The following is a 27,546-nucleotide window of genomic DNA, read 5'->3' as shown; positions in this document are numbered from 1 at the left end:
TGCAACAAGTTAAATAAAACCCTTCCTGGAATATTCTTTTAGTATTCACTTGGAAGTGCGTGTACAAATACACGCTTAAATATGAAGCATATGTCCCGTGCATCATTTAGCAACATTCTGTTTAAATGGCGATGATTTGTAATAATTCCTCCATTCCAACATTTAGAATCGAATACTCGTCAGTATTCCCAGCCTTGGACAGAACGGGTCGTAGTTGGTTGAATTGGGTTTCTTTAACGCTGTAGTGTCTCTTTAAAGGAAGGGGGAGTGTAAAAGAGGGAGAGAGGAAAGAGATGAATAGAAGGCACTAGAAACAACCACGATGAACAAGTGAGCTCTAAATCTAGGACACAATTTCATTGGAATGTAAATGGATCATCAAGCAACGCAGCCTCAAGAAAAATATGTTTGGATGTGCCTTTCTTGATGTAATTTTTTTTAATACTGCACCTACTGTAATGCCATCATGGGAATACAGGAAAAGTGTTTTTTTCGCCAAGTGATTTCTTGCATTTCAAAATGGAGAAGAAGACTGGCTCTAATATCTGTTTTTAATTCTTTCTCCTCTATTCTTCTCATATTTTCAACGATAGGCATTGCATAATTCACTCTTACCCACCGGAGCCATTTGGTTCCACCTCCTTGGGAAGTGGGGGACGCCAAAGAAAAGGACTACGTTCAGCCGCTGCCTTCTCAGTGGTGCCTGCAATTGTTTGGCTATGCCCGGCTCAATTTTAGCAAGGACCTGCAGACAGTAGCAGAGGAAACAAGCCGGGGAACAATGCATTTACGGCTGGATGAGTGCTGGATTCAGGGAGATTCGGCAATAATAGCAGCTAAAGCAGAAACAGCAGAGGGCCTGGGAAGCACCCACCCCCTCTCTCTCCTCTTTTTCCTCCTCCCCTGCAGGACCATGCTTGCGTGAGGGATGAGGCTGTGCACAGGGACGCCAGGCCAGAGCTGCGGCCTACTTCTTCTCATAAGAGTCGGGCTCTTGAATGCAAGATCTGTGAACACATTGCCACCATCAAATCAGCATCTTTGGTAGGCAGGCTTCTTCTCTTTACCATTTGAATAAAAATGGTGGAGGGGGGGGGGGGGGGAAGGGGGAGGGCTGCTCTCCGTGTTCTCAGCTGTACATCTGTAGTCATGGCAACCGGATCCTGTTAATGGGTGTCATTTTTTTTTTTTTTTTTCCCTTCCTCCGTTCTCCGCTCCCCTCTCTGCTTCTGTTTTCATGTGTGTGAATCGCGTTTGATGGTGCTCAATAAACCACGCATCTGATTTAATTTCGTTAGTGCACATGCTGTAAATATTTAGTCTGTGGTTTTGTGTAGTTCACTGCCATGTCTTCACCAATTCTGTCCTCAAATAATAAGCAGATATGTGCTCATACCTGAGCTTTCCATTTGTGTCCACATTGTCCTGTGCTCATATGTAAGACCACGCGTATTGCTCAATAATTAGCTCCCTGAAAATATACCAAGCTGTTGTGTTGTACACTTAAATGTCTTTGTGTTGGATTGGCAAGACCTGATTAGCTGTAGCATTGGTAAGGACTCATTTGAATGGTCATTCATCGTGAAAGAGCATAGCATAATGTAAGATTTACTCTCAATCGATTTGGTCATTTACTGATTGATTTTTTTGGGGTATCATATCAGCTCATAAACATGTAGATTCTGTGTATTATTTTATGATGCTACAGATGCATCTGTATGTTGATGGACTTCACATGGGCTTTATAATGGGCTCAATTCTCAAGGTGCTGAAAATAAATTAATGTGTGAATCCAAAAACCTTTATAAAAATCATTAAAATCACCCAAAGAAAGGTTTGAGCATTGTCAATGAGGTAATACACTTTTTATGTATAGGTTGTCATATATATATATATATATATATATATTATTATTATTATTATTATTTTTTTTTTTTTTTAAGTCATTAAGTCATCTCTACCATTTTGCTGTTTCTTTCCGTCATAAAACCCATTTGTGGTCTTTTTGTGACTATGGTCCCTGACTTGACCTGGTTGCTGTATCTGATCTCTGATCTCTCTGATCTCCCCTCTCTCTCTCTCTCTCTCTCTCTCTCGCTCTCTCTCTTTTGCTCTTTGTGTCTCTCTCTCTCTCTCTCTCTCTCTCTCTCTCTCTCTTTTGCTCTTTGTGTGTGTCTCTCTCTCTCTCTCTCACCCTGTCACTTTCTGCCCGTCGTTTTCCCGTGTCCAGGTCATCAGGTAGATCCAGGAGCATGAGCAGGATTTTGAGCTGCGAGAGCAGATGTCTGGGTACAAGCGCATGCGGCGGCAGCACCAAAAGCAGCTGATCGCCCTGGAGAACAGGCTAAAGGCCGAAATGGACGAGCACCGGCTTCGGCTGCAGAAGGAATTGGAGACGCACGCCAACAACACTTACATTGAGCTCGAGAGACTGGCCAAGCGTCACGCCGCTCAAACAGACAAAGAGGTAGTGCCCCAAATGTAGGCTCTGTAAAAGTCGTAATAATCAGGTGGAAACCGGGAGGTCTTTTTTTTTTTTGGGAGACTCATATTCTTTCTTTTTCCCGCAGATTAAGTCAGCTTCGTCTGAGGAAAGGAGGATCCAGCAACAGATTGTTGCCCAGCAAAAGAAGGAGTTGACTTCCTTTTTAGACAACCAGAAAAAGGAGTACAGGCTTTGTAAAGACAAGATCAAAGAAGTAAACAGAAAGTTTTACGGCTGGAAAGTCTTTCTGATGAGTTCCATGAAACGTAATAAATATATCCTCAAACCATTCAAGCGGGGATTGTTTACAGATAACGCAACTCATTTTTACCCTAAGCCCTGCTCTCGTAGACGATAAATATCTCTACTAAGGAAGGGCTGACTGACCCCTGTGTTCTTGACTGCTGCAGAGCCGGAATCCTACTGTTTCTAGATATTGACCACACCGAGCGCCAATCCGATCCCTTATTCAACTGAACAATACGGATTTAGACCCTTAAATTGGGGTCATTATAGCATCGATTGTAACATAGCCATCTACATCGACTTCTTTTCCCATTAGAGACATCTTGTTTGCATGTGAAAATCGAGTTGCTTTTGTTCAAGATGACATGGGTCCTTGGTGTTAGACCTACATCTAAAACCATTGTCAGTCCATCTCTAACCTCATTTGATGCAAAATACCATTTATTATGTATGGTCACCAATGCAAGCAATGCCTTGATTGTGATGTTTTCTCTCTCTCTCTCTTTCTCTCACTATCTCTCTCTCTCTCTCTGGTGTGTGTGTGTGTGTGTGTGTGTGTGTGTGTGTGTGTGTGTGTGTGTGTGTGTGTGTGTGTGTGTTTATTTGTTTTGTTGCTTGCTTGCTTGCTTGCTTGCTTGCTTGCTTAATGGATTGCTTGGTTGGTTGGTTGGTTGGTCGGTTGACTGGTTGATTGGTTGGTTGTTTGGATAATTGGTTGGTTGGCTGGTTGGTTGACTGGTTGGTTGGTTGTTTGGGTGGTTGATGGTTGGCTGGTTGACTGGTTGGTTGACTGGTTTGCTGGTTTATTGTTTGGTTGACTGGTTTATTGGATGGTTGTTTGGTGTTTGATTGATGGCTGGTTGATTGGTGTGCTGATGGGCATGTTGGTTTGGTGGCCGATGGGTTCATTGGCTGGTTAATTGAATGGTTGGCTGGTTGATTTCTTGGCTGGCTGGCTGATTGGTTGGTCGTTTGGTTTGTTATGTGTTTGTGTGTTTGCTTGTTTGTGGTGTGTGTGTATGTCAATGTCTCACAGGAGATGAATCAAGACCCTTGTTCAGCAAAGGAGGAGAAGCAGGAACGTCTGTCCCGGCACAAAGAAACAATGCAGCGTTCACAGGCTGATGAGGAATCCCATTTGCTCGCCCAGCAGCGGCTGGTCTATGACAGGAGTTGTAGGGCCCTTAAACGCCGGACAGTGGTTAAGAGGCACGAGTTTGAACAGGAGCAAATGAGAGAGGTAATGTGACTTCATGGCATGCAGTTGTACAAAATGTCACAGCCATTCACAGCAAGCCAATCTAAATGATCAAATCCCAATATGTATTTATATTTATATATATGTGTGTGTGTGTGTGTGTGTGTGTGTGTGTGTGTGTGTGTGTGTGTGTGTGTGTGTGGATGCATAAGAGACAATTCTCAGTTCACTTTAGACCTAAGAGGAATTGCAAAATCACCTCAAATTGGAGGGAAACAATAAAAGGTGGGCGACTGGCTGTAGGTTGGGCCAAATAGACAGGTCTTTGTGCATACATTGAAACTACAGTTTTGGCCAGAGATCATACATTAACATGGGTTTTTCCAACTCATCAGATCAAATCCTATTGTTAAGGAGTGATTTTTAAACAAGAGTAAAAAAAAACCTGAGTTGTATAGAAATGTTTTCTGCTTTTAATAGAGTTGGCTTGTCTCATTGAAGAATTTTGAAATGGCTTTTAATAAGTTTAATGGGTTTGTGGACAGAAACACCTAGAAAAGGCTGATGCATGCTTTTTTTGATGTATATTAAGATACAAATTTATGAACAATTCACTCGGACAAGGAAAGGAACGTGTGTGTGTGTGTGTGTGTTAACTTCAATTCAAATGAGTAATAATTACCTCGTAATGCAATGGATTATCATTATAAATGTACTATCAGTGACATTGGGTAGAAGATTTGCTTAGGTCAAGCTGTTTAAAGGCAGGTTTAAATGCATGCAGCTTGTCAGTGCAACACTTAGAAAGCTGATTATCAGCCATCCTTGGATGATAATCTGGAAATATAAACTGCAGGGCTTCATGTTTTGAAATTGTTTGGAGGGACATTTATCGAGATATGTTTTATGGTCATCTGCCTATAAGTGAAAAAGGATACCCAATTAATGGTGCATATTGCCAAAGGAGAGCTTATAACATGACAAAAGAAGAAGACCAAAGAAAGAGCCTTGGGGGACACAATTCATAACGTTAGAGCTTGCAAAAGCATTCCTATCAACTGAGGCAACTTGGAAGTGGTGTAAAAAAGGTGGGGACAGGAGCAATGCTGTCGGGTTCTCAAGGTGAACTCATTGGTCAAGGGAAATACCATGACCGACCAAAATTGACACAACACTGAGATGAACCAAAAAATGTACAGTTACAAGGGCCTGATCGGTCATGCTTATGTTGACTGGTACCTGATATCTAAGCCCGTCGCTAATTGTGTGTCACCCAGTTACCAGCATTTGTGTTTCTTTGTCACTGAAAATGCATCATTGAATAAAGATCCTACTCCTCCAGGAGCTGAACAAGAAGAGGACCCAGAAGGAGATGGAGCACGCGCTGATGATCAGACAGGATGAGTCCACACAGGAGCTGGAGCGCAGGCAGCTTCAGATGCTGCAGAGGCTTCGTGTGGAGCTCATAAGACTGCAGCACCAGACAGAGCTTGAAAACCAGGAGGAGTACAACGGGCGGCGACAGAGAGAACTGCACAGGAAACACACTCTGGAGCAGCGGCAACAGCCTCGGAACCTCAAGGTGCAACCTTCAGATCCACCTAGTCAATCACCTACGTTTCAAGTTTCAAAGTTTCACAAAGACGACAATTGGATATGTTTATATACAAATTAATAGGGAGGGGTCTGCTTCAACTCCTGCATATTTATCTTGCAACAATATATTACTTATTTTAAAGATCAACTTATATAAAGAAAAATTATCTGTTTTGCAATGAATCATAACTGACCCCCATTTATTGAATTGTTGCATGTACATTGTTGTGTACAAATAAACAAACTCACTTTTTAATTACTTGACTTCAGTTATATAAATATGGAATTTTTACTTATATAAATATAAAAAAGATTTTGAGTAGTAGTCTTTATATAATGAATGATGGCCTTTGTTTTGTTTATGCAGTTATTATTTGAGAACCAAACTATGCAGGACTGTGACAGATAGCTCATCCCTCTGTCTAAAAAAAAAAAAAAAAAAAAAGGCATCAAATACAGGACATTAACGTGTATTTATTTGAATCCTCTGAAGGCGCTGGAGATGCAGATTAAGAAACAGTTCCAGGATACATGCAAGGTGCAGAACAGACAGTACAAAGCTCTTAGGAACCATCAGCTGGAGGTCTCTCCCAAAGGCGATCACAAGGCCGTTCTGAAGAGCCTAAAAGAGGACCAGACACGCAAGCTGGCCGTGCTGGCCGAGCAGTATGAGCAGAGCATCAATGAGATGATGGCGTCACAAGCGGTATGAGTACTCCAAACCACCTTGCAGTCATTAGCAACCGTGGCCATCATTGATTCGTGCATTTGTACAGTATGTTGTATAATTTATACTGAATTCAGTTGGATATCGCTGGCTCTTTGAGCACCAGAGACCTGGTTTTGAACGTTGAATGTGGGTGTTCTCCCCAGGTTGGAGTGGGCTGGACTAACTAGGACAGGGATAAGCAGCTCAAGAAAATGGATGCATGGAAATGTAACTCAACTCACAGAAATAAATTCTCACATCAGCAGAAATTATTTGTATGTCTTTTGAAAATTCTCGTGAAAACCTATCAATTAAATATTAAAGATATAGATATGTTTCAAGAAAAACATCACATTAAGAGATGATCGATGTTTTAGCAGAATATTTTCACTGGGATTTTGCATTGACCTGCTTTTGGCCGTGGTGCAAAATATGAATAGTCTGTTGCATTAATTGTGTGGCAAAGGCATGTAATGGAAAGTCATTTCAATATCAACAAGCTGAAACTTTCTCTCATTGAAGTTACCGGAAAGGGAAAACCACCATCACCGACAACATGATCAGGCCTAAATGATTATTGTTCTCTCTCAGAAATCTGTCAAGCTAAACAGATTTTTATTTTTATTTTAAATGTGTTGTCTTTTTGTTAAATCTTGGACCTTTTTTTTTTTGCTAACAGCTTCTATCACAGACAACCATGAAAACAGGGTGACAAGAAATGCAAGAAGAAATCTATAGATTATGCCTTGAAAGGAGTCCAATTTATAACATCTTCCACATACTTAGGAGCTTTCCTTACCATTTAGAATAAATTCTAAATGTTTATTTAATTATTATTATAATTATTATTATTTATAATAATAATAATAATAATAATTAATAATTAATAATAGTGATAATGATAGAAGTAGTAGTTATTTGTAGAATTATAGAAGTAGTGGTATTTTTCATACTCTAATTTGATAATGTTATTAGGATGCTATTCGTATGCAGCATTGTCAGTGTTGCGTATTCCACCGTGGACAACACTTTTTTAAGTGTAATCACTAGCATTCTTAACCACCAAGCATAAAACTTTATATACTGGTTATATCTAGTACGTGGCTAGTAGATAGATAGACAGGCAGACCAATAGACAGACATACAGTACTTAAAACTGGTAACTCTATAGATATATTGACTTTGTAAAATCTGGTAAACACACACACACACACACACACACACACACACACCTACAGTATTAACCAAAGGTTTGACAATTGCTGTGAACACTTGACTTAATCGCTTTCAAGGTGACTTTTTGAGAGTATTGTGTATCGTTTTTCAAAGAGGCCGAATGCACGTTTTTGTGTTTTTTAACAGCCTCTGTCTTGCCTGGTCTTTAGATGCGTTTAGAGGCAGAACAGGAGACGGAATGCCTCGCTCTGAAGCAGCAGCTGCAGCAGGAGATGGAGCTCCTGGATGCCTACCAGGGCAAGACCAGGTCACAGATGGAGAGCCAACATGAGCGGGAGCAGCAAAAGCTCGAGCAGAAGATCTCCATACGGAGAGCCCACCTTGAACAGAAGGTGAGTTTTCGATAGATAGATAGATAGATGGACGTGCACATGCCGAATCGTTGCATCGAAAGTGGTTGTATTCGGGGAAAGGCGGACCCTGCCACCAACAATGGAAACAGCACACAATATAGAGAAGCACATTCATAAAGTGAACACATTAAATGGCTGCCTCTTATAAAGCGTCATTTTAAAAAAAAGTATCAAACAATATGATTTTTTTTTTTAAACAAAATAATCTTACGGATTACCACTTTAAATAATTGAAATTTCTCAATAATATTGCTCTTACAGATTGAAGAGGAGCTGGCCTCGCTTCAGAAGGAACGTACTGAAAGGATCAAGCAACTGTTTGACCGTCAGGAGAGAGAGATGGACACTTTTGATGCAGAAAGCGCGAGGCTCGGGTTTGGGAGCTTGGGATCTCTGGACTTCCCCAAAGAAGACGACAGATGAAAGTGGATGGATCTCAACAGGACAAATGTGCCGACGTCGGCACCTTTTCACGTCCACTTGACCGTCGTCACGCCCGCGGTGACAAAGCTGGATAACTATCTTTCCCTGGCTTCTCTCTCTCTCTCTCTCTCTTTTAGGTATTGCATTTCAGAATCAATATGTCATGTGCAATGGGAACTCTTTTGAAACTTGAAGGGGGAAAGTAAAAAAGAATATTCTGCAACCTGTCAATAAAATCAAACCAAGTGTAATGGTTTAATCCACAGCTTGATGAGTTGGACAGAATCACAAATTAAATCACAAAATCCCAACAGACTCTTTCCTCCATGCCATTTCCTCCTTTTGGTATGAATTGAATAAATTCAGGAAATTTTAATAAAATGGGCACTTTGATATGTTTAAATATAAACCCATATGATGCATACTGCATATATTACATTGGGGGACATTACCATTGTGGAATGTGAGCTACGGACTCCACCGTGGCATTTAGCTGCTTTGACAGTTTTATTTTTCTCAGAATGTGAATGGTACTGTATGAGGATTTCTGGAATAAGTAAGAGCTTATTTTGAGATTTTTTTTTTCTCATATTTTCATATTGTGCTTATACATACAGTAATCTGTAGTCTCACATATTTTAGGCTTTTTTTTAAATTTTATTTTATTTTTTTTTTTTTTTTGGTACGTCGGATAAATTGGCATTGGGTAGATCGACTTGTTTATCTTTTCACATTTCAAGATTCCACTTGGTAAAACTGCTTATTATTGCATGCACTTTAAGGACAAATTCAGGTTGTGAAGTGAAGCATGGATCTGTCAGAGATTTTAGCTGTTTGTAAATAAAAGTGGTCATAGCATTTTTTTTTATTTTTTTTTTTAGTTTTAAGAATATGGATACTGGACATTAGCGCCATATTTGATATGATAATTTCACAAATGCCTTTATTTAAGTTGTGCCTATTCAGCAAATTTCAGTTATTTATGTATGTATGTTTTTTATATCTATATTTTGTTTAAGACGGGCGGCACCATTTTTTTGTTTCATCTAAATTTGTGAATCATTTAATGTTCACTAATCCAAGGTCTTGTAAAGGAAAATGGTGAGAATTGTGCTGTATAACTTTTGATATGAATATTTGTACATCAGAATATAGTTAGAACATACAGAGACACTGGTCTATTACTGATATCCAAACTTAATATAATGATGAAGATCTTTTTGTCACTTTTGTTTTCTTACAATATAGAAATATGGTCATATAGTAGCTCAACATATTGCTAAGTCAAACCACTAGACTCAATCATATTGTATAAATACTGTTAAATCAAAACCACAAACTTTCTATAAGTACAACAAACTTTTAAAGGTATTTGGGTATACACTAGTTAACCTAATAAACGGTTGGTCTGGGTTGCATTTGAGTAATTAGTGTCTAGTGACCAGATTTACATAACCTTTGCAATGTTCATTGTTGTCACTGAACAGGTTGCACAATGTTTCCATTCTACTAAATGGAAGAAAAATGATTGTTTGGTGCTTAATTTCTAATAACACCATTAGCCTTTGTAGTCTTTGTCCTAGAGAGAAGACTGTAATAATTTAATGTTTCGAAGGGTTTTACACGATGGGAAAAAAGTAAAAACATTTTAAAACCCCACCCAATTCAAGATAGAAGTTTTTTCAAGCGCTCATGTGACACACTAACAGTACCCATGCAATGAAACCCTCCAAGAATGAAGTGTATGTATGGAAAAAAATAAATAAATAAATACTATTTTATCACAGGTCAGTTTGATACGATGTTTAATGTGGTGGTCTTGAACGCAACCCAATCACAGTCAACAGGCGCCTCCGAAACAGCACTTTTTGAAATCAGAGCGTGGAACGTGTAACAAGAGGTTGAGAGATAGGATCCAATGTTCCTTAAAGTTAGAAATGACCTAGATCCAACCGATTTGGAGCAGCGAAACCATCCGCTGTTCCTTTGAAAAGAGCGCACAGTGAAGTCGAGTGTCTCGAGATTTTTTCCATCTATCGCATAGAGTATGGAGGTGGTTTTATTATTTTGTCCTCAGGCCTTTTCCCTGGTAAAGAATAACTTCAACTCAATGGACGACGGCTCAGCGGCAGAGCTACCGTGTTGTTCCGGTGCCATTCCTTTTTGTCTGGTTTGAGACTGGTTATAACTGCTATGGGCCTAGCATTTTGTGTGAATTAAAGTAGTTAGAAAGATGTATATAGCGAGAAACTTTCTTAAAAAAAGGAAAATAAGTTAAAAAAAAAATTCCAAAAAAAAAATCACAATTTCCTGTGCAGTTCCACAACAAAATAAAGACACTGTTGAATTTAGGTGTTTTAATAAACATCCTACATTCTATATTACATTATATACATTATATACCGCATCCACTATAAATTGTCATAATTCATCATAATTTTGGTTTCAAAAAGTTGTTGAATAGAGGACACAGGTAAAACCCGGGAACACTCCAGAAACGTATTGAAGACAATTTGCAGTAAATGTTTTTGGTACTGTGTGGTTGTTGAGGGAAACCACAGCATTGAACTTCCTGTGTTGCCTTGATCCACACACACTGAAACTGTTTTTTTTAACAACATCCGTATACACTGGAAATAAATCAATTGCAGGTTACATGAACCGTTTCAAAGAAACTCCTTTTAAAGCGTTAAGCAGCTGGAAAGCCCCCGGGTGTGGTAGCAGGTCTGCGGTGAGGGCAGTCTGCTTTTCACCTCCGATAACGCTGACGGGTCTGTGGTGCCCTGAGTTCCCCTTGACTTTTCTCAAGTAGGCAGCACTTTGATGTCAATTCTGTGCAAAAAGCCAAAACTGAAAGACGGTTACAATGAAAAAAACAAAAAACATTTCAATAGAAATGTGGGTCAAAACCATGAATATATATACCCAAACAGCTCTGACCCGTCAAGGCATGGACTCCACAAGAGCTCTGAAGGTGTCCTGTGGTATCTGGCACCAAGACGTTAGCAGCAGATCCTTTAAGTCCTGTAAGCTGGGAGGTGGGGCCCCCATGTATCGGGCCTGTTGCTCCAGTACATCCCACAGATGCTCGATCGGATCGAACCCTAACCCTGACCACCCACACGATGTGAAAGAAAACTTGATTCTTCAGACCAGGCCTCCTTCCATTGCTCCATGGTCCATTTCTGTCGCTCACATGCCCATTGTAGGAGCTTTCAGCGGTGGGCAGGGGTCAGCATGGACCCTCTGACCGGTCTGCGGCTGCGCAGCTCCATACACGGCAAGCTGCGATGCACTGTGTGTGCAAGGGGGACCAGAGGAGTGGTCGAAGCAGTGGCCTGTGGTATCTGTGTGAGAGATGTTTCGGGCTTTACACCTTTCTATCATAGCAGCATTAACTTTTTCAGCAATTTGTGCTACAGAAGCTCTTCTGTGGGATCGGACCAGATGGGCCAGACTTCGCTCCCCACACACATCAATGAGCCTTGGGCGCCCGTGACCCTGTCGCAGGTTCACCGGTTGTCCTTCCTTAGACCACTTTTGGTAGGTACTAACCACTGCATACAGGAAACACCCCACAAGACCTCATCAAAGTGGTTCAGATCCTAAAGCTTGTCCATTTTTCCTGCTTCCAACGACATCAACTTCAAGAACTGACTGTTCACTTGCTGCCAAATACATCCTACCCCTTGACAGGTGACATTGGAACGAGACGATCAATGTTATTTCCTTCACACGTCAGTGGTTTTAATGTTGTGGCTGATCATGTGTAGATATACTGTATATTAATATATGCACATATATGCCCTGCATGTCATCATATACTGGAAGATAGTAAAAAAAAAAAAAATATATATATATATATATATATATAAAATTCTTTATTTATATATATATATATATATATATATATATATATATATATATATATATATATATATATATATATATATATATATATACTGTATATAATATATATATATATATATATAATTATTATTATTTTTTTTTTTTACTATCTTCCAGTATATGATGACATGGAGGGTGATAATAAAATCATAATAATGACAATGTGTGATGCTGGAGGCCATGACCCCAGTTTACATCATACTTGATGATTATATTTCAGAAATGTTCATTATTGCATAGATCTATGATTAATATGATCTTGTGTAATACAGGGAAGACTGTAACTCTTTGGGTGTTTCCGCAAAATACTTGTGTGAGTAAATCCATGTTTGGTGTTTAGCCTTTTATTCCATTGCATTTTAAAGCAGGTATAGAATGCATGATTTTTCCACCACTGTGTGTCATTGATATTAGTACACCAGAAAATTAATTCATCAACCACTACATACATGACTCTATGTCGTCCTATTCTGGGGTGTGATGACATACGACGTGTCTGGTCCACCCTTGATTGAGAAATAATTTTCCTAAAGCTCTGTCACTCACCTCTTCCTACATTTATCATGAGTTGACACATACGTATCGTATTAAGCCGTAACAGTGACGCTGCGACAACTGACTTCTAGGTTTCATGGAAATCAATGGGGACCTTAAAAAGTGTTTTGAGATTTAGGAAACTTCAAATAGCCTCTCATGGAAACTTTGTATTGTGTTGAGTTTTGAAAACTGCTAAAATGATTTTGTTTTGTTTAACTGAAATGAATTGCAATTTAAAAAAATGTTGTTTGGGAAAACTGAGACAGCAATGTTATTGCAATTCCTTGAGACTATTACATGTCAATTCACACTGAGGATATCTTTGTGGTGTTATTTTTTAAATAATCCGGTAAATGTGGATTGGATACATGGATTGAGTACTATTGCCTTAAATGAACCAAACATTATCAATGTTACATCTTGGGAGAGCCTTTGTTTAAAACGTCTATGAAGATTTCCTCCCATTGAGTGATTTTGTCATTTGAAATAATGCTCATCCTCGAAGTACCTTTTTGGAATTCCAATACAAAACAAACCAACATCGTCCTAATAAGCGCACTACACTTCCATTTCCTACTTTCCTGGGGATAACTAATTAATCTGCTTAAATTGTAGTTCAAGAGGGAAACTCTGTCCCCATTGTGAAATGACATCAATCATCAACGTAACGCCTGCTGAAATCACTGGGATATTTCACAAGTTGACCCTGTCTTATATCTAAATGCATAACTTATATGTTATGCAGAAATATATATGTATTGCATAATGTAATCAAATGTAAACAAACTCGACATCTTATGAATTCAACAATATGAATTTGATGGAGTTGGGCACATTTCGCTTATTTAGAAAAGCTCTAGAGAGAGAGAGAGAGAGAGAGAGAGAAAAAATGACCTCTGAAAAAAAAGGACATTCTGGGAAATTTGGTTGCCTCACGAAGTGAACGTCATTTCCTCCTATGACAAACGTGTGGCTTCGGTCTCAAAAAAGTTTTTTAAGCGGTGCGAGTGTGACAAGTCAGTACATTGGGTTTGTGGCACTGTGTGAGGAATGAATGGACATGTAAAGAATATGTATTTGCCATTGTCAATTCAACCAGCAACAAGTAAGTCACCATTCAGTTGATATTAACAAGGAAGCACACTTTCTGTAATAACTGCATATTGGCATTTCAAATGTTTTAATTTTAATGTTGTGAACCTGATTGACTGTGACTGTATATTTAAATGTATACAGTAAGTACTGCTCATTATACTGACGTCAGATAGTACAGTGTATAACACCACATTGCAGCAAAATGTGTTTTATGAACCACAGTGAAAACAAGGTCAGTGCAATGGGAATAAAGGGCACTGTAGTCTGAATAGGAATCTACTGTGTAAAGTGACACTTTGCCTCCACTTTGCTATTTAATGGCTGCAAATTCATGCATGAAAAAAATGAAAATATATATATTTTTTCCTCCCCAACAGTAATCTCTCTTCTGCTGGTTATGGCTGTCAATTCAGCAAGAACTGTGTCGCTATGCAGAAGCCAAACGTGTGGAATTTCTGTCCAGCGGACCTTGGGGCTAACCAGAATCCTACATAAGGAATCAATGGATATAATCCGAATATATGTGAGTACAGAAATAAAAGTGACCATGCTAAATCCCAAATCGTTCCTCATGCAGGTCGGTTTGATACTCCGGTGCTCCAGAATGGACGTTATTGCAGAATATCAGTTTTTAAGAAATAATTGACGTCATATTTAATTTTCTTCCTGTTTTTTTTTTTTTTTCCAATCTGCAGAAGGCCAGTCAAGGAGAGATGTCACAGCTTTTGTGCAAGACATCTGTTGACATCGTGCCCGACCCCAACATCTCTGGCCTGGAACCGTCGGAAAGGCTAGTGAGCATCGACACGCACCTCCAGGCCTTCTTCCCCCACATCAAACGGGTGTTCGATCAGCAGGCGGACTTGCAGTTGCCTTCGAGCAGGCTGCTGGCCGAACTCGCCGTCCTCCGAAAGCGCAGCAGGGATCTGGCCGCCCGGACGAACTGCCTCTACCAAAACCTCTTCCCCAACCTGGCCGCGCTGGAACCGGCGGGGGGCCCAACGTCGCTACCTCCCCCCCAGAATGTCTTCCAGCAGAAGGTTTACGGATGCGTGGTCCTCAAAACGTACAAGGAGTTTCTGTCCAACGTCTCCAGAGAACTGAGGACTTTGAAGAGCCGGGTGTGCAAACAGAGGACGCCCTCCGTCAATCTGCTCTGAGGAAAAGACAAGAGGGCGGTGCACTCCGGACCAAAACACCTCTGGACACTGGGCGACCGAGTCAAGACTGACAGAATAACTGGGCATCAAGGAGGCCGGGACATCAACAACCGTCTTGAATGCAATGAATATTTATCTTATTTATTATTTATTTTCATAAGAATTTATGACGGACAACAATGTGTTAATGCGTCAGATTGTAAAAGTATTTTAATTATATTTATGTCTGAGATTTCCAACATTGACAGCCGAGTGAAACACGGAAAAAAAAAATTTGTATTACCTTTCATTCTGAATCTTGCTAAATTGCCTTATATTGAAGTTATTGAAGATGTGCTGCATATACATTCATGCGGTTTGACCCCTGCGGTAATCACCATGTTTTTACACGTTAGCTAACCTGTTCATTACTGGTGTCAGATAGAATAAGAGGGAAAAGTATTTCGGATCCATTGTTTTTCTTTTTTCCGCGGGCACTATAATCAGAGGTTAAAAGCAAATCAGGAAGCTGAGATGAGACGCTGACTGCGTGATATCAGCTCAGAGTGACGCATGTCAAGACAAGGCTGCATCAGATAGGAAAGACTTTGTGAAACAGCCGGGCTGTCTGGTCGGTCACAAGGTGTGGGTGTGTCCGGTTCAGAATACCGATCCCTAAAGGCGGTGTGTGGTGTTTGCATGTACATGTCCACTGGGATGGGGACGAGGACGGGGAGGGGGAAGGGAGCTGGACGTGAACAATAAACCGAGCGCTTTGTTTCAAGAGACGACGACTGGAATCACTCATTGAAACTGATGTTTTATAATGTGTAAATAATAACACCGAACCGCCCTGAAGTGGAAACTGAGCAACAAACGCATAACTCCTTACACTTTCCTGAGGTCACAAGCCACAAGAAAACTGGAAGTGGACAAGGGATTTACTCTGGGTCAGAAATCAAGTTCCCTGTTATAACAGGATTTGGGTTTTATTTAGAGTCAACGTGCAGAGGGTATGTCTGGTCAAAATAGACCTCGCCTTTATGATTTCATTCAAACTACCACATCAAATTAGTACACAGAGAGTTGTTAGTAGTGTAGGTATTCCATACATTCTGCAAAGTAGAACCGCACCAGCAAGAGCAGGTCACACGGTAATGTGGAAAAGAATCTTACAGTAATCGTAATATACTGTGTCATACAATTAATAATTAACCCCATTCTGGCACATTGATAGTAAATTAAAAAATGAACAAACTTCAAACAAATCAAAGGAACATGATCACCGTTTCTACTTTTAAAACAAAGGACAGCATACATAAAACCTGAAGTACACAACAATCCAACTGTATTAAAATTGTTATTTTGCATGCTTTACATATTTTGGTCTCCAGGGGGCAGCAAACACCAATAAGAGAAATAGGCTATACTGTACATACTATATTCTAACACTTGTTATATAAACGGGAGAATAACGAACGGGTGTGGTTTGGATATTCTAGCATTTTTGGATTTGGCATTCGGGAAAAAAACAGAAAATTATGTTTCTGTAATGCTTGCCGTGGAGCACACAGTTTACACGTCACATTTATTTGCATTTAACCCTTTTACGCAACACCCGTAACGCAGCACTCTCAATGCGGAGGAGTCGTCTTGTGTAGAGTCTGAACAAAAAACAAATCTGTTCTTTCTGCACATTGGTGCGGGCTGTGTGCGGAGAGCATCTGCATGCAACACAAACTATTGTTACCCTCCCGCTCCGTCGCCTTTTGTTTAAAAACTCGGATTTCTAGGCTGATCTCGAAGTGGGTTCGTCCCAGTTGGCGTTCCTGTGGTAATTCGAGTGTGAGCAGGTTGGCCCTAACTTCTTTCCAGCAGCAGCTTAGAGGAGCTGGACAGGTTTTTCGACATGCACGGCAAGATAAAATAGTACATATAATATACTCTTGGGTCCATTTCATCATCTTCTATTCACATAAACAAGGACGCCGTGTTGCCTGTAAACTGCTATCTCACTTTGAGTGGACAGCTTAACCGTTTTGAAGGAATGAGCTACCACATTTTAAAATGAAAGATTAGCTGCATCCTTAATGTGTGTTTGTAAAACATGACTGTGAAGGCCAAATCTGTGAATAGCCGCCTTTGTTACGTGCAGTGGATTATACATATATTAAAAGCTGTGAAAAAAAAAAAAGTTGTCTAGAAACATTTCGAACTTGCCTTTTAACCGCAGGCATTACACTATTGATCCAACTGAAACCCGAATGGGAAAAGTACATTAGAGTTTGGCTGAGGGAACCCATGGCGCAAAAACACTAACTTAGGTCATAGGGCTACAAACTGGAACACCACTATATATTTAACGTAAAAAAAAAAAAAAAAATGGTATCTACATGAAAATGCTTTGCTAATAAACAAAATGAAGTGCGGTTGGAAATGTCGATCACTTCTAAATTGCAGGATTTAAATTGTATGCGTATCTTAAAGAACCTGTACATTGTAACATAAATAAATAAATAAATAAATAAAGATAACAGGAGTTTATTCTATGGTTAATTCAAACTACGGTTGCCTAATAATGGTGTGGGTAACCCTAACGACCAAAAAAAAAAAAAAAAAAAAATGGTATTGCTATAGTGGAATTAGGGCAATTTCTTTTTTCTTACAAACAACAGGCAGGCCGGTCAATTCGAGCAAGGCACTATAATCATGCAGGCGGTGGTGCCAACAGAAAACTTCAAAGAGGTGGTCTGAATGCGGCCGTTGGTTATACTCAGCCTTCAGACCGTGAAAGAGTGGTTTTTTTTTTATTTTGTTTTTTTAAAAGGGCGGCCGGTGGAGTGGTCAAAGCAGTGGCCTGTGGTCTCTGTGTGAGACACGTTTAGGGCTCACACCTTGCCACTGACGGGAGGCAGAGTCGTACAATCCGTCTAAAAAGGTATTAACCGCCTCTTCTATTTCAGAAAGTGGGACGGAGCATTTCATTGGGATAAACGCAATGTGAATTTTTTTTTTTTCTTGACTGTTCCAACTCGGACGACGCGATATTCCTCGTCACCATAGGTGCGGATCATGAGCCGAGCTGAGATTCTCATGAAGTCCTACTTATTCAAGTGTTGTAACCGGATTCCTTGAAAGTTGTAAAGTCCCGAGTGGTTTGGTTTGAATTAAAGGCAAGAAAAAAATGGAATGGAAATGTGTCATCGTTATAGTCGTAAAAAAAAGTTCATTATTATATATCCCTGATTATTGATATGATTCGTATGCTCAGCATTCATATAGGCTCTTTGAGCATCCATATGATCATGCACATTGAGAAACTGTTACAGCTCCTTTGACGAGTACGACTGATGGATTGATTGCTACCAAACAGAGTTTTGCATACTCTAGCACACAATATTGCATAAAGAGGTTTTCATCCTAAATCTACCATACACATTATTCTTTTGAAACGCTGTGTACTGTATCTGTATCTATGACTGTATCTAGTGAGCCAAACGTGTATCAAGGCATACTGTATATCTAGTGCACACAAACACTGCTCTCAAGGCAGCTACACAGCAAATTACAATTTTTAAAAATTACAATTAACGTAAAAAAAAAAAAAAAAAAAAAAAGTGAAACTGTAAATATGCAGCGTCAACCTCCGCTGGTGCAAAGCAGTGCGTGGATAAATATGCAGGCTCACTTGCACAGAGTTGTCGTGTCCATATTCAAGAAACGGATGTTCATTCTTGATTCAATTTCAAAGCCCTTCAGTAACTGGAAAGTAGGTGTTTGTATAACTGTCGATTAGTTCATATTCGTCAGAAGTACTGTATGTAATTATGCATTTCTTACATCAACATTTGAGTAGCTCGATGAACGTTGGCGAACAACGATAAGAATCATTTACAAAGAAACCATGAATATATTAAATGCAGACATTTCAATACAAAGTATATGAACAGAAGATGTGAAAAATATACACATAAATAAAGTGCAAAACGATAAAGTACATTGCATTTGGACTACTGACCTTAAGAAAATGTTCAAATGTAATTCCCTCATAAAACTCATCAGGTTCCTGGGTGCAAGAAAGAAGATGTCGGCATTACATGGGACAGGCGACAACGCATCAAAACCCGACATCATCCGGGGACAGACGGTCGTACCATGTGGCCCATCGAGATGCTGGCCACCTCCAACATGGCGGCATCGGCGATGCCTTTGGCCGTGTCTTTCCCCAGCGCTCCGCTGCGGGACAACAACTCCTCGACCACCTGACCGGGCGTTGGCGACAGTGGGAAAAACAGCGTCAGATCAACACTTTGGAACGTTCACCATCCTTCACCACGTTTCGCAGAATTGAAGAGGCGCTCTAACATTACAGTCTCAGACAATCTCCATTGTAAGGATCACTGTATTTACTGGGGTAGATGGAGAAATGACAACTGTGTGATTCTGATTACAGCTGCAAGTAAAACAGCATCGGGGGAAGAAAAAAAAATATATACTGTATATATATACACTTTTGTGAATTGTGTAAATTCAAACCTCTCGGCGGTAGTATTTGTATTTTAATGGGAGAGGTGGAACGTACAACTCGCATTAAATAGTATTTGTTTCATTCGTAACAGTCAATTCCTCCCATAGAATACTCAAATGTACGTGTCCTATGTTTTTTGATCCTGCTTTTTCACGAATCCCGTCGAAAACACTGTGCGTCGTCGGTTCAAACGGGGAGAACCGAGCGCGTTATTTCGCGGGGGGGGGTGCGAGCCCCATCCAAAACTGTTCACCCCACGTACGACTGAAATGCAAGCGTTCGAAGCACACCAAACGGCAACAGCGCTTTATATTTCCACGGCCCTGAGTGGATCCTTACGTGTCTGTACTCCTCCAGGGTTATTGTTCCATCATTGTCTGTGTCATGCATGTTGAACAAAACTGCAGAGATAAATGGGCAACCGTTACAAGCAAGCGCTCTCCCTAAGTGGCAGAATGGGAGCCGGCGCGGTTGCAATCGCTGAAAATGATATACAAGTTATAAAGTTATACACACAATATACACAAAAGAGATACAAAATAAAACAAAAAAAAAAACGTAACCGATGAGCTCATAAAACATTTCTCAGTCGAGTCAAAACACGCGATAATGGGTGCGAGGACAAACATCTCAATTTGTCCCTCCTGGCGCTCTCCCGCTGCTCCTCGGTCGAGTGCGGCGAGGGTGGTCTGAAGTAGGACATGACCACCAGGAACTGCTCGAAGCCGATCTCCTGCACCGTCCCCACGCCGCTCTGCCGAAAGTTCCTGGAGAAACATAAAAACATCACACGGCCAGGGCCTTCACATCCACGTCTGTTTTTTATGACCTACATCCCCCCAAGTCGCTTCTAATACCTGCTGGAAAACGAACAGTCCCGGCGATAACAGTTCAGGGGCCACATGTATTAATTTTCTTAATATTCCTATGTTAACAAAATAATGTCACAATATATATAAATCTATGTAATCACATAAACATATTTCGCACACACATAATGACAAACACAACTTAATATAACCCCAGTCAAATATTTTTGTTTTCAGCACACAGTGTTAACTCCCACAAACATCCCAGCCTCGGAGTCCAGACACAGCTATCAGTGTTTAGGCCTCACCGCGACGCAGCTGCGGAGTGCGAGAACAACATTCGTCACGGAGTTCAGCTTAACTCTAAACAGTACGAATCTGTGACGCCAAACTGACTATATACTGTTTCTGACTTCCCAAAATAAAGTGTCCGACTCGGAGAGCTGCCCGAGAGCACATCTCTGATCCGACCCGTGTACAAGTAAAACCAGCATCTGTCCGCCTCTTTATTTAAGACCACCGATTGTCAAACCGCAGATTAAAGCGACCCTTTAATTTCTGTAGCATTATCTGGCGTCACGAACAGGATCCAGCTGCGTCCAGGGGGACCATCCACGACGGAGCAATCACTAAAACCCCCGTTTGGAGGACCGCGCTTCGGCGGGACTCCGTGGCGCTGCCTCGATCTACGTCCCTGATTACGGGGTAAGACAGTTGTTGTATTGTGGGAAAGAAGGTTTCTAATTCAAAAATCACATTTTTTTTAAATCGAAAACGTTTAAACCTATTTGTTTTCAGTAAAGCAAAAAAAAAAAAAAAAAAAAAAAAAAACAATGGGCGTACCTTCGGTCAAAGAAAGCCTCTATGATTTGGGAACGGATGGGGTTGCACGCCAGGTCCGGAATAGTCTTGAAATCGTCTCTCCTTGGAGCGGTGAAACACAGAGTTCAGGGGAGTGTTGCCGGGAAGACTTGGCATTGTTACAACCTAACCTTACAAGCTAACCTGTTCGTCAGCTTATTGAGTAATAACCTAAATGCGGTCGAAAGATACTGTGGAGTAACTTGCAGCCGTTGCCCAATGAAAATGCAAATGTGTTTGAATCTTAACGGCAAACAATTGTCCACTCTGGAAAGTAACCTAAAGCATATATTATTGCATTATGTCATTCAGCAGATTTCTTTTTCCAAGGCATTTTATTTCCGCACGGTGGATCGGCAACCAGCCTTTTTTGAGGAACAAGTTACCGCAAAGTGTCCTCGTCGTTGCTCAACTGCTTGAATCTTTTGTGCAGGATTCCGATCTGTTCGTGGGAGACTAGAAATGGGGAAGAAAAGAAAAAAGAAAAACACCATTGTATCGCTGCTTATTTCATACACAACTTGAGCAGATGTTTACACAAGTCCGTCCATATGCACAGCGACTGACGCCGCGTACTATTATGTCTCGTCGTTGTGTTATGATTTATATTTGGTGAAGAATGCGATGACATAATCCTCTCCCGGGCGCCGTTTCGGCCGTTCGTACTTCACGTCGCGTTGTCTCGATCGAAATACTTTTGGGATGAGCTAAAAGAACGAAATCCCTATTTAACTCTTCTAATACTGCACGCTTCCTCGAAGCCCCACGGTAAATATCTGATGAAGTTTTAAACGTGACACCGCCTTTCCCACAAAGTGACTCCTCCAGCGACTTGTAGTGTTAAATATTAATCGCCGCTGCACCAAATATGCCATCTTTCCTCGAGGGTTCAAGAGGCGCCGCACGTGTCCTGCGAGGTGCGTGGACCTGCAGCCGCCCCTTGTTCAGGGCAACATGCAGCCACTTCCAGCGGCACCGAGACGCCTCAGTAATGTGTTCTGTGTTCTATAGCAGTGGTTCTCAACGTGTGGTCTGGTCACCCCGCCAGGGTCCTTCGAGAGGTTCCAGAGGGTGCCCGGCACAACAATTGTTAGTCCAAACGGCAACATTACTTCAATTTTTTTTCAGACACTAGCACCGAATGTACAAAAACGAGTGTTTTGATCATCATTTCACAGTTATCTCCGTCCAGTAACTATGGTATAAATCGGTGATCTCAAGACTCCGGCCAGGTTGTCTTTTTTCTTGGGGGGGCCGTGTTGAACATCAAGGGAAAAGCCTGTTTTTTAACTTTTTGTTTTGTTTTGTTTTCTCCCGCACATTAGCGAATTGCCTCGTAATCCTGTTTAAAAATTGCTCTCTTATGATCTATTTAATTCTAACTAAACAAATTTTGAAAAAAAAAATGTTATGTGGACGAATTAGTCATGGCGATTTGAAAAAAATATATTTGTGGGCCAGATTTATCGATACATTATCACCATGTCGCCACATGAAATTGTCTCCGATGTGGCCCCCGGTGCCTCTAGTGTGAGACCCCTTGTATAGACAGTTATGGAAGTTTAGACTTTGAACAACACAACGATGTCACTTGTTTCCTCGTTTATTTTCTTCCCACATAAATCACCAACTCTCACCCGGGCGATAAAGTCCGAGATGATCAATTCGACTCAACACAGATTTACTGAATGGACACCGTGAACGCGGTGCAATATATTCTCAGGGTTGAGATCCCCGGAGGCGACTATCTCATCGAATGGCGTCCGTGGCACTGATGCGTGCCAACTGATTGGGGGTCCTGGATATGATGAAGACAAAAAAAAAATAAATAACGTTGAGAATCACCGTCCTCTAGGCCTGCCGTTGATCTATTGACGCGCTGCTACGTTGGAACGTCGACGCATCGACACGCTGACGCATTTTCCCACGGACACGCCGAAGCGTTATTCTGTAACCAAGTAACCGAGAGGTAAGGACGCGTCGTGTACTCACACCCAGTCTTTTCCGCCAGGTCAGAGTATTGGGGTTCGGCTGGCTGGGACTGCAGGGCGCCCATAACTCAAACACAAAAAAAAAAAAAAAAAAACCCCAACAACAATACTTCACAGCCCGGCCACTAGAAGTACTAGTGTCGGTGTTTTGTGTTGTTGTTGTTGTTGTTGTTGTTGTTGTTGTTGTTGTTTTTTGTTCCTTCCCTCCCAGACCGTGATGATTATTTTCGCAGATGACTCATGTCTGTTTGGCTGCACACCGGACTCGGAGGGATCCGCGTCGCCCGCCCGCCCGCCCGTCCGCCCGTCCGCCCGTCCGTCCGTCCGTCCGTCCGTCCGTCCGTCCGCCCGTCCGCCCGGCTTGCCCGCTCCGCCCGCCCGGGTTCACCCTCCGCCCGCCCGCAGCGCGGCGCAGCGCCTTCCTTCCTGCTTCCGCCCGGCTCCTGTTCCGAGCGACGCCACAACGGGCTGCGGCTCCGCACGCACTCATTATTTATGAGCACTCGTTTACTTATTCATAGCGACTATTTCTTTAAAACCACCGGCGGTGGCGAGAGCTGCATGTCCGGACAAAAACCGCACGTACCAATGACAAACAATAATAGTCACCATCATGATCATCATCACTCATTATAATAATCATTAGAACAACCTTTAGTTCTGAAGAACTTTTCATACACACTCAAAATGCTGTATATTATTAGAAGACAATCAATTATTATTATTATTATTATTATTATTATTATTATTATTATTATTATTATTATTATTATTGTTATTATTATTATTGTTATTGTTGTTGTTGTTGTTGTTATAACAACCCAATGCATATTGATATGCACAGTCATTGTCATATATTAATATTAATATCCACATTCGGATCAATTATAATAATAATAATAATAGTATTATTAATACTAATACTAATACTAATACTAATACTAATACTAATACTAATTCTACTACTACTATAACTACTTCTAATAATAATAATAATAATAATACATTCTTAGTCTTCAACTAGTGCTTTAACTACCCCTACTCCTACTATTCTCAAAATGGTTCTCAATATAATCCTCGCAACAGTTCAATGTCCTTTTCATTAACTCTCTTGAAAAGTTACTGCTCTCGAATTCCTTCAATCGTGTCTTCTCAATATTGCCGTGGCTGTTGGAGCAGGGTAGTTGGCAACCGACCATTTTAAGAGTTGTCTACATACACAAATCTAGACTCACTATGTCCACTATGATTTGAATATTAAGGCGCATTTTCCTCCTACTACTACACATCAGAGCAGGTCGTCCGACGAGGGTATTTCTTGTGCAATATGTGTAATGATTAGTAAAGCCACACCGAGGCAGCCTTTTACCACTTCTTGAATGATGACCAGGAAAAAAAATACCAAAAAGTGATCGAAGTGACCTCACAGGACATAAAGGTCAGGGGGGATTGGGGGCTTTTCGAGGGGCATTGGGAATGCTAAGAAGTTTCATCTTTTGCGATTTAGCTTTCACTTACAAATTTTACTTCTTTAAATATTACTCACATATATAAAAAAAAACAATTATTGATCATTGTTAACCATGGTGGCATTGGAAATAATAATAATAATAATAATAATAATAATAATAATAATAATAATAATAATAATTATTATTATTATTATTATTATTATTGTTGTTATTATTATTATTATTATTATTATTATTATTATTATTATCTTCCTGACCTCTTGAAAGTTATTTATAAACATTGACATAATGGTGGACTACTAGAATAACCAGGCATAATCTATTGATGCGTTGATCCATTGACCAAGGCCCGGATCAGGTTGTTCACATACAGAGTGAAGCTTTAACTTCTTCAATCAGAAGACTCCTCCAACACACCAACAAACCTGGGTAATTTCCTAAATTACCCTATTTCCAGTAGTAATAATAATCCTCCTGAAGACGCCATAATATGATGTTTGTATTTAACATGAAATTATAATTTGTTCCATTCTATTGGTTAAGGGTAATGAATATCACATAGAAATGAACAAACATCACAAAATGATACACCTGACCCCACTTAGATAGATAGATAGATGGATAGACAGACAGACAGACAGACAGACAGACAGACAGACAGGCAGACAGACAGACAGATAGATAGATAGATAGATAGATAGATAGATAGATAGATAGATAGATAGATAGATAGATAGATAGATAGATAGACAGATAGATAGATAGACAGATAGATAGACAGATAGATAGATAGATAGACAGATAGACAGATAGATAGATAGATAGACAGATAGACAGATAGATAGATAGATAGATAGATAGATAGATAGATAGATAGATAGATACTGTAGATAGACTGTAAAAAAAAGGTAAAAGGTCTGGCAGCAAAGTAGATAGATAGCCGTCAAATTACAGTCAATAACAGTACCACAAAATTACATGTGACAACTGAACAAATACAGAGCAGGTTTTACAGTGAAAATGAATTACATTACAGTATATTATTACTGATAAATATTCGTTTAACAGTGGAAAAACAGATATATTATGTCAAAATACATTAAACGCAATCTACCTTTCAGGTTAATCTCTAAATTGAGGGCATTTGTGACTTTATGAAACTGCCCAGTCAATCTATAGTAATTTCCTATAAAAAAAGGAAGTCAGTCAGTACATAAAACCAAAGAAAAACCTGCACATTTACAGTATTAATCTGTCATTTTAGGGAATTACTAAATAGAGACTGCTAGATAGATAGATAGATAGATAGATAGATAGATAGATAGATAGATAGATAGATACCTTACAATTCTTTATTTTATGGTATACTTTATATACATGATCCAATGCTTATGGTACTAGTATGTTTTACTGTCTGTTAAAAATATGATCAGCCAACATCAGTGTTTGGTCTTGTAAGCCCAGTAGTCAGACAAATAGCTTGCGACAGCTGGAAAAAGCGCCACAGGTCAATCAATTTTGGACATCATTCATTCTTGCAGAGGGTGATGACCGGGTGTGTTTTTTTTTTTTGTTTTGTTTTGTTTTTTTGTTTTTCTCAAAAGAAGCCTTTTTCCTTTAAGTTGTTTTTGCAAAGAATAATGCATCAGTCATCGCATATAATGTTCCTGTGTAGGAAATAACAACTGACCACACTTGAAAAAAATGGGGGGTGGCAAAAGAAATGGCCGATGGACATGGAATCGGGGGTACTTGTTATATACAGAGAGGTGGTTAAGCCCGGAGAAGGAGAGAGCCTGGGCCTGCTTTGCATGCATGGGGGCTTCTGTGGGAGAAGGAGTTGACAGGGCGCAGCAGTGCTGCCTGTGGCTCTTAGACAACAGCTGCTCAAGAAGAACGCATGTCCTGAGGGTGCTGAGACATGTCGCGCTCTTTCTCCATCTCTCTCCTCACCTGTCTGTCTCCTTCATTAATCATACAGACGTACTGTAGACACACAAGTGATGCAATGGTTCCTATCACACACACACACACACACACACAATAGCTCATTCTGACACACACACACACACACACACACACACACACACACACACACACACTCACACAAACACACATCGAAACACAAAGACAAATCCAGACAGACACAAGGACACAAGAAAACAAGTGCACTGACATCATTGTGCCTTCCCTGGTTCAAGGGTAGGTGGTTTGTCAAACCTGTGAATTTACTGATGGCTGCACTCAAGCAATCAATTAATTGGACACAAATCCTTTGTGAGTTTTGCTGGAATTGATGCATGATGTTTTAGAGCATTGTTTCTTAAATGTGGTACTTGTACCCCTAGGCCTAGGGGTACTGCAGGGGGTACTCCAAAAAAAAAAAAGTAAAAAAATATTGGTAATATAAAATGTTTTAAAAAACCACATACAACACACATACAGTACATCATTTATGTACATTTGTTTACTCCCAATGCCATTGAAGGGCCTACTCAGCTGCACAAAAAGATCTTAGAGGGGTGATACACTACTAAAAAAAAGTTTGAGAACCACCGTTTTATTATTGGCGTCATAATGAGAAAAATGTTCTTTGCCCAAGAGTTCTGGGTTCCAGTGCCTTTTGTTAAAGGTCTCTTGTTGTGTTTTATGTTGCTACTTAATGTGCTATTAGGATTAGTTAACAGCAAAAATAATAATAATAATAATAATAATAATAATAATAATGATAGGGGTGCTCCCCGCAGCCCCGCCAAGTTGCAGCACACCAGGTGCAAGCCACCTGGGACCCCCAGCCCAGCCGGCAGGGGGTCCAGATCGATGCAGGGGCGCAGCAGGCCAGGGAGCAACCACACAGATCCCCCTCCCCGACCGCTCCCAAGCACGCCCACCTCCCGTACCTGTTAGCAGCCAACCTATAGCGATCAGCCACGGGCGCAGAGCGGTCCGCCATGCGCCT

General features: G+C 40.4%; 3 protein-coding genes across 3 annotated transcripts; 2 read left to right on the top strand and 1 right to left on the bottom strand.

The window, feature by feature from the left end:
* Positions 1-915: 915 nt before the first annotated feature.
* On the top strand, positions 916-8,246 carry taok3b (TAO kinase 3b; the record flags this gene model as incomplete). The annotated part of the gene is made up of 8 exons (XM_080017463.1): positions 916-1,044; positions 2,231-2,467; positions 2,571-2,699; positions 3,768-3,971; positions 5,272-5,511; positions 6,019-6,231; positions 7,620-7,802; positions 8,085-8,246. Exons 2-8 carry the CDS (start codon positions 2,282-2,284, stop codon positions 8,244-8,246), a joined length of 1,317 nt encoding a protein of 438 aa, XP_079873589.1. The 5' UTR covers positions 916-1,044; positions 2,231-2,281.
* Positions 8,247-14,500: 6,254 nt separating this feature from the next.
* Positions 14,501-14,947, top strand: m17 (IL-6 subfamily cytokine M17; the record flags this gene model as incomplete). The annotated part of the gene is made up of 1 exon (XM_080017650.1): positions 14,501-14,947. The coding sequence occupies one exon, from the start codon at positions 14,501-14,503 to the stop codon at positions 14,945-14,947; it is 447 nt and encodes a 148-aa protein (XP_079873776.1).
* Positions 14,948-15,884: 937 nt separating this feature from the next.
* Positions 15,885-23,301, bottom strand: tescb (tescalcin b). Its single transcript, XM_080017464.1, has 8 exons — positions 23,117-23,301; positions 21,511-21,580; positions 21,107-21,187; positions 20,082-20,221; positions 19,794-19,855; positions 19,081-19,188; positions 18,945-18,992; positions 15,885-18,688 (listed from the first exon to the last, which is right to left on the bottom strand). Exons 1-8 carry the CDS (start codon positions 23,178-23,180, stop codon positions 18,611-18,613), a joined length of 651 nt encoding a protein of 216 aa, XP_079873590.1. The 5' UTR covers positions 23,181-23,301; the 3' UTR covers positions 15,885-18,610.
* Positions 23,302-27,546: the final 4,245 nt, after the last annotated feature.

Source organism: Zeus faber (assembly GCF_960531495.2).
Source record: "Zeus faber genome assembly, chromosome: 17".
Lineage (NCBI taxonomy): Eukaryota > Metazoa > Chordata > Actinopteri > Zeiformes > Zeidae > Zeus > Zeus faber.
Note: the sequence above shows the minus strand (reverse complement) of the source record. Positions and strands in the feature narration are given on the sequence as shown.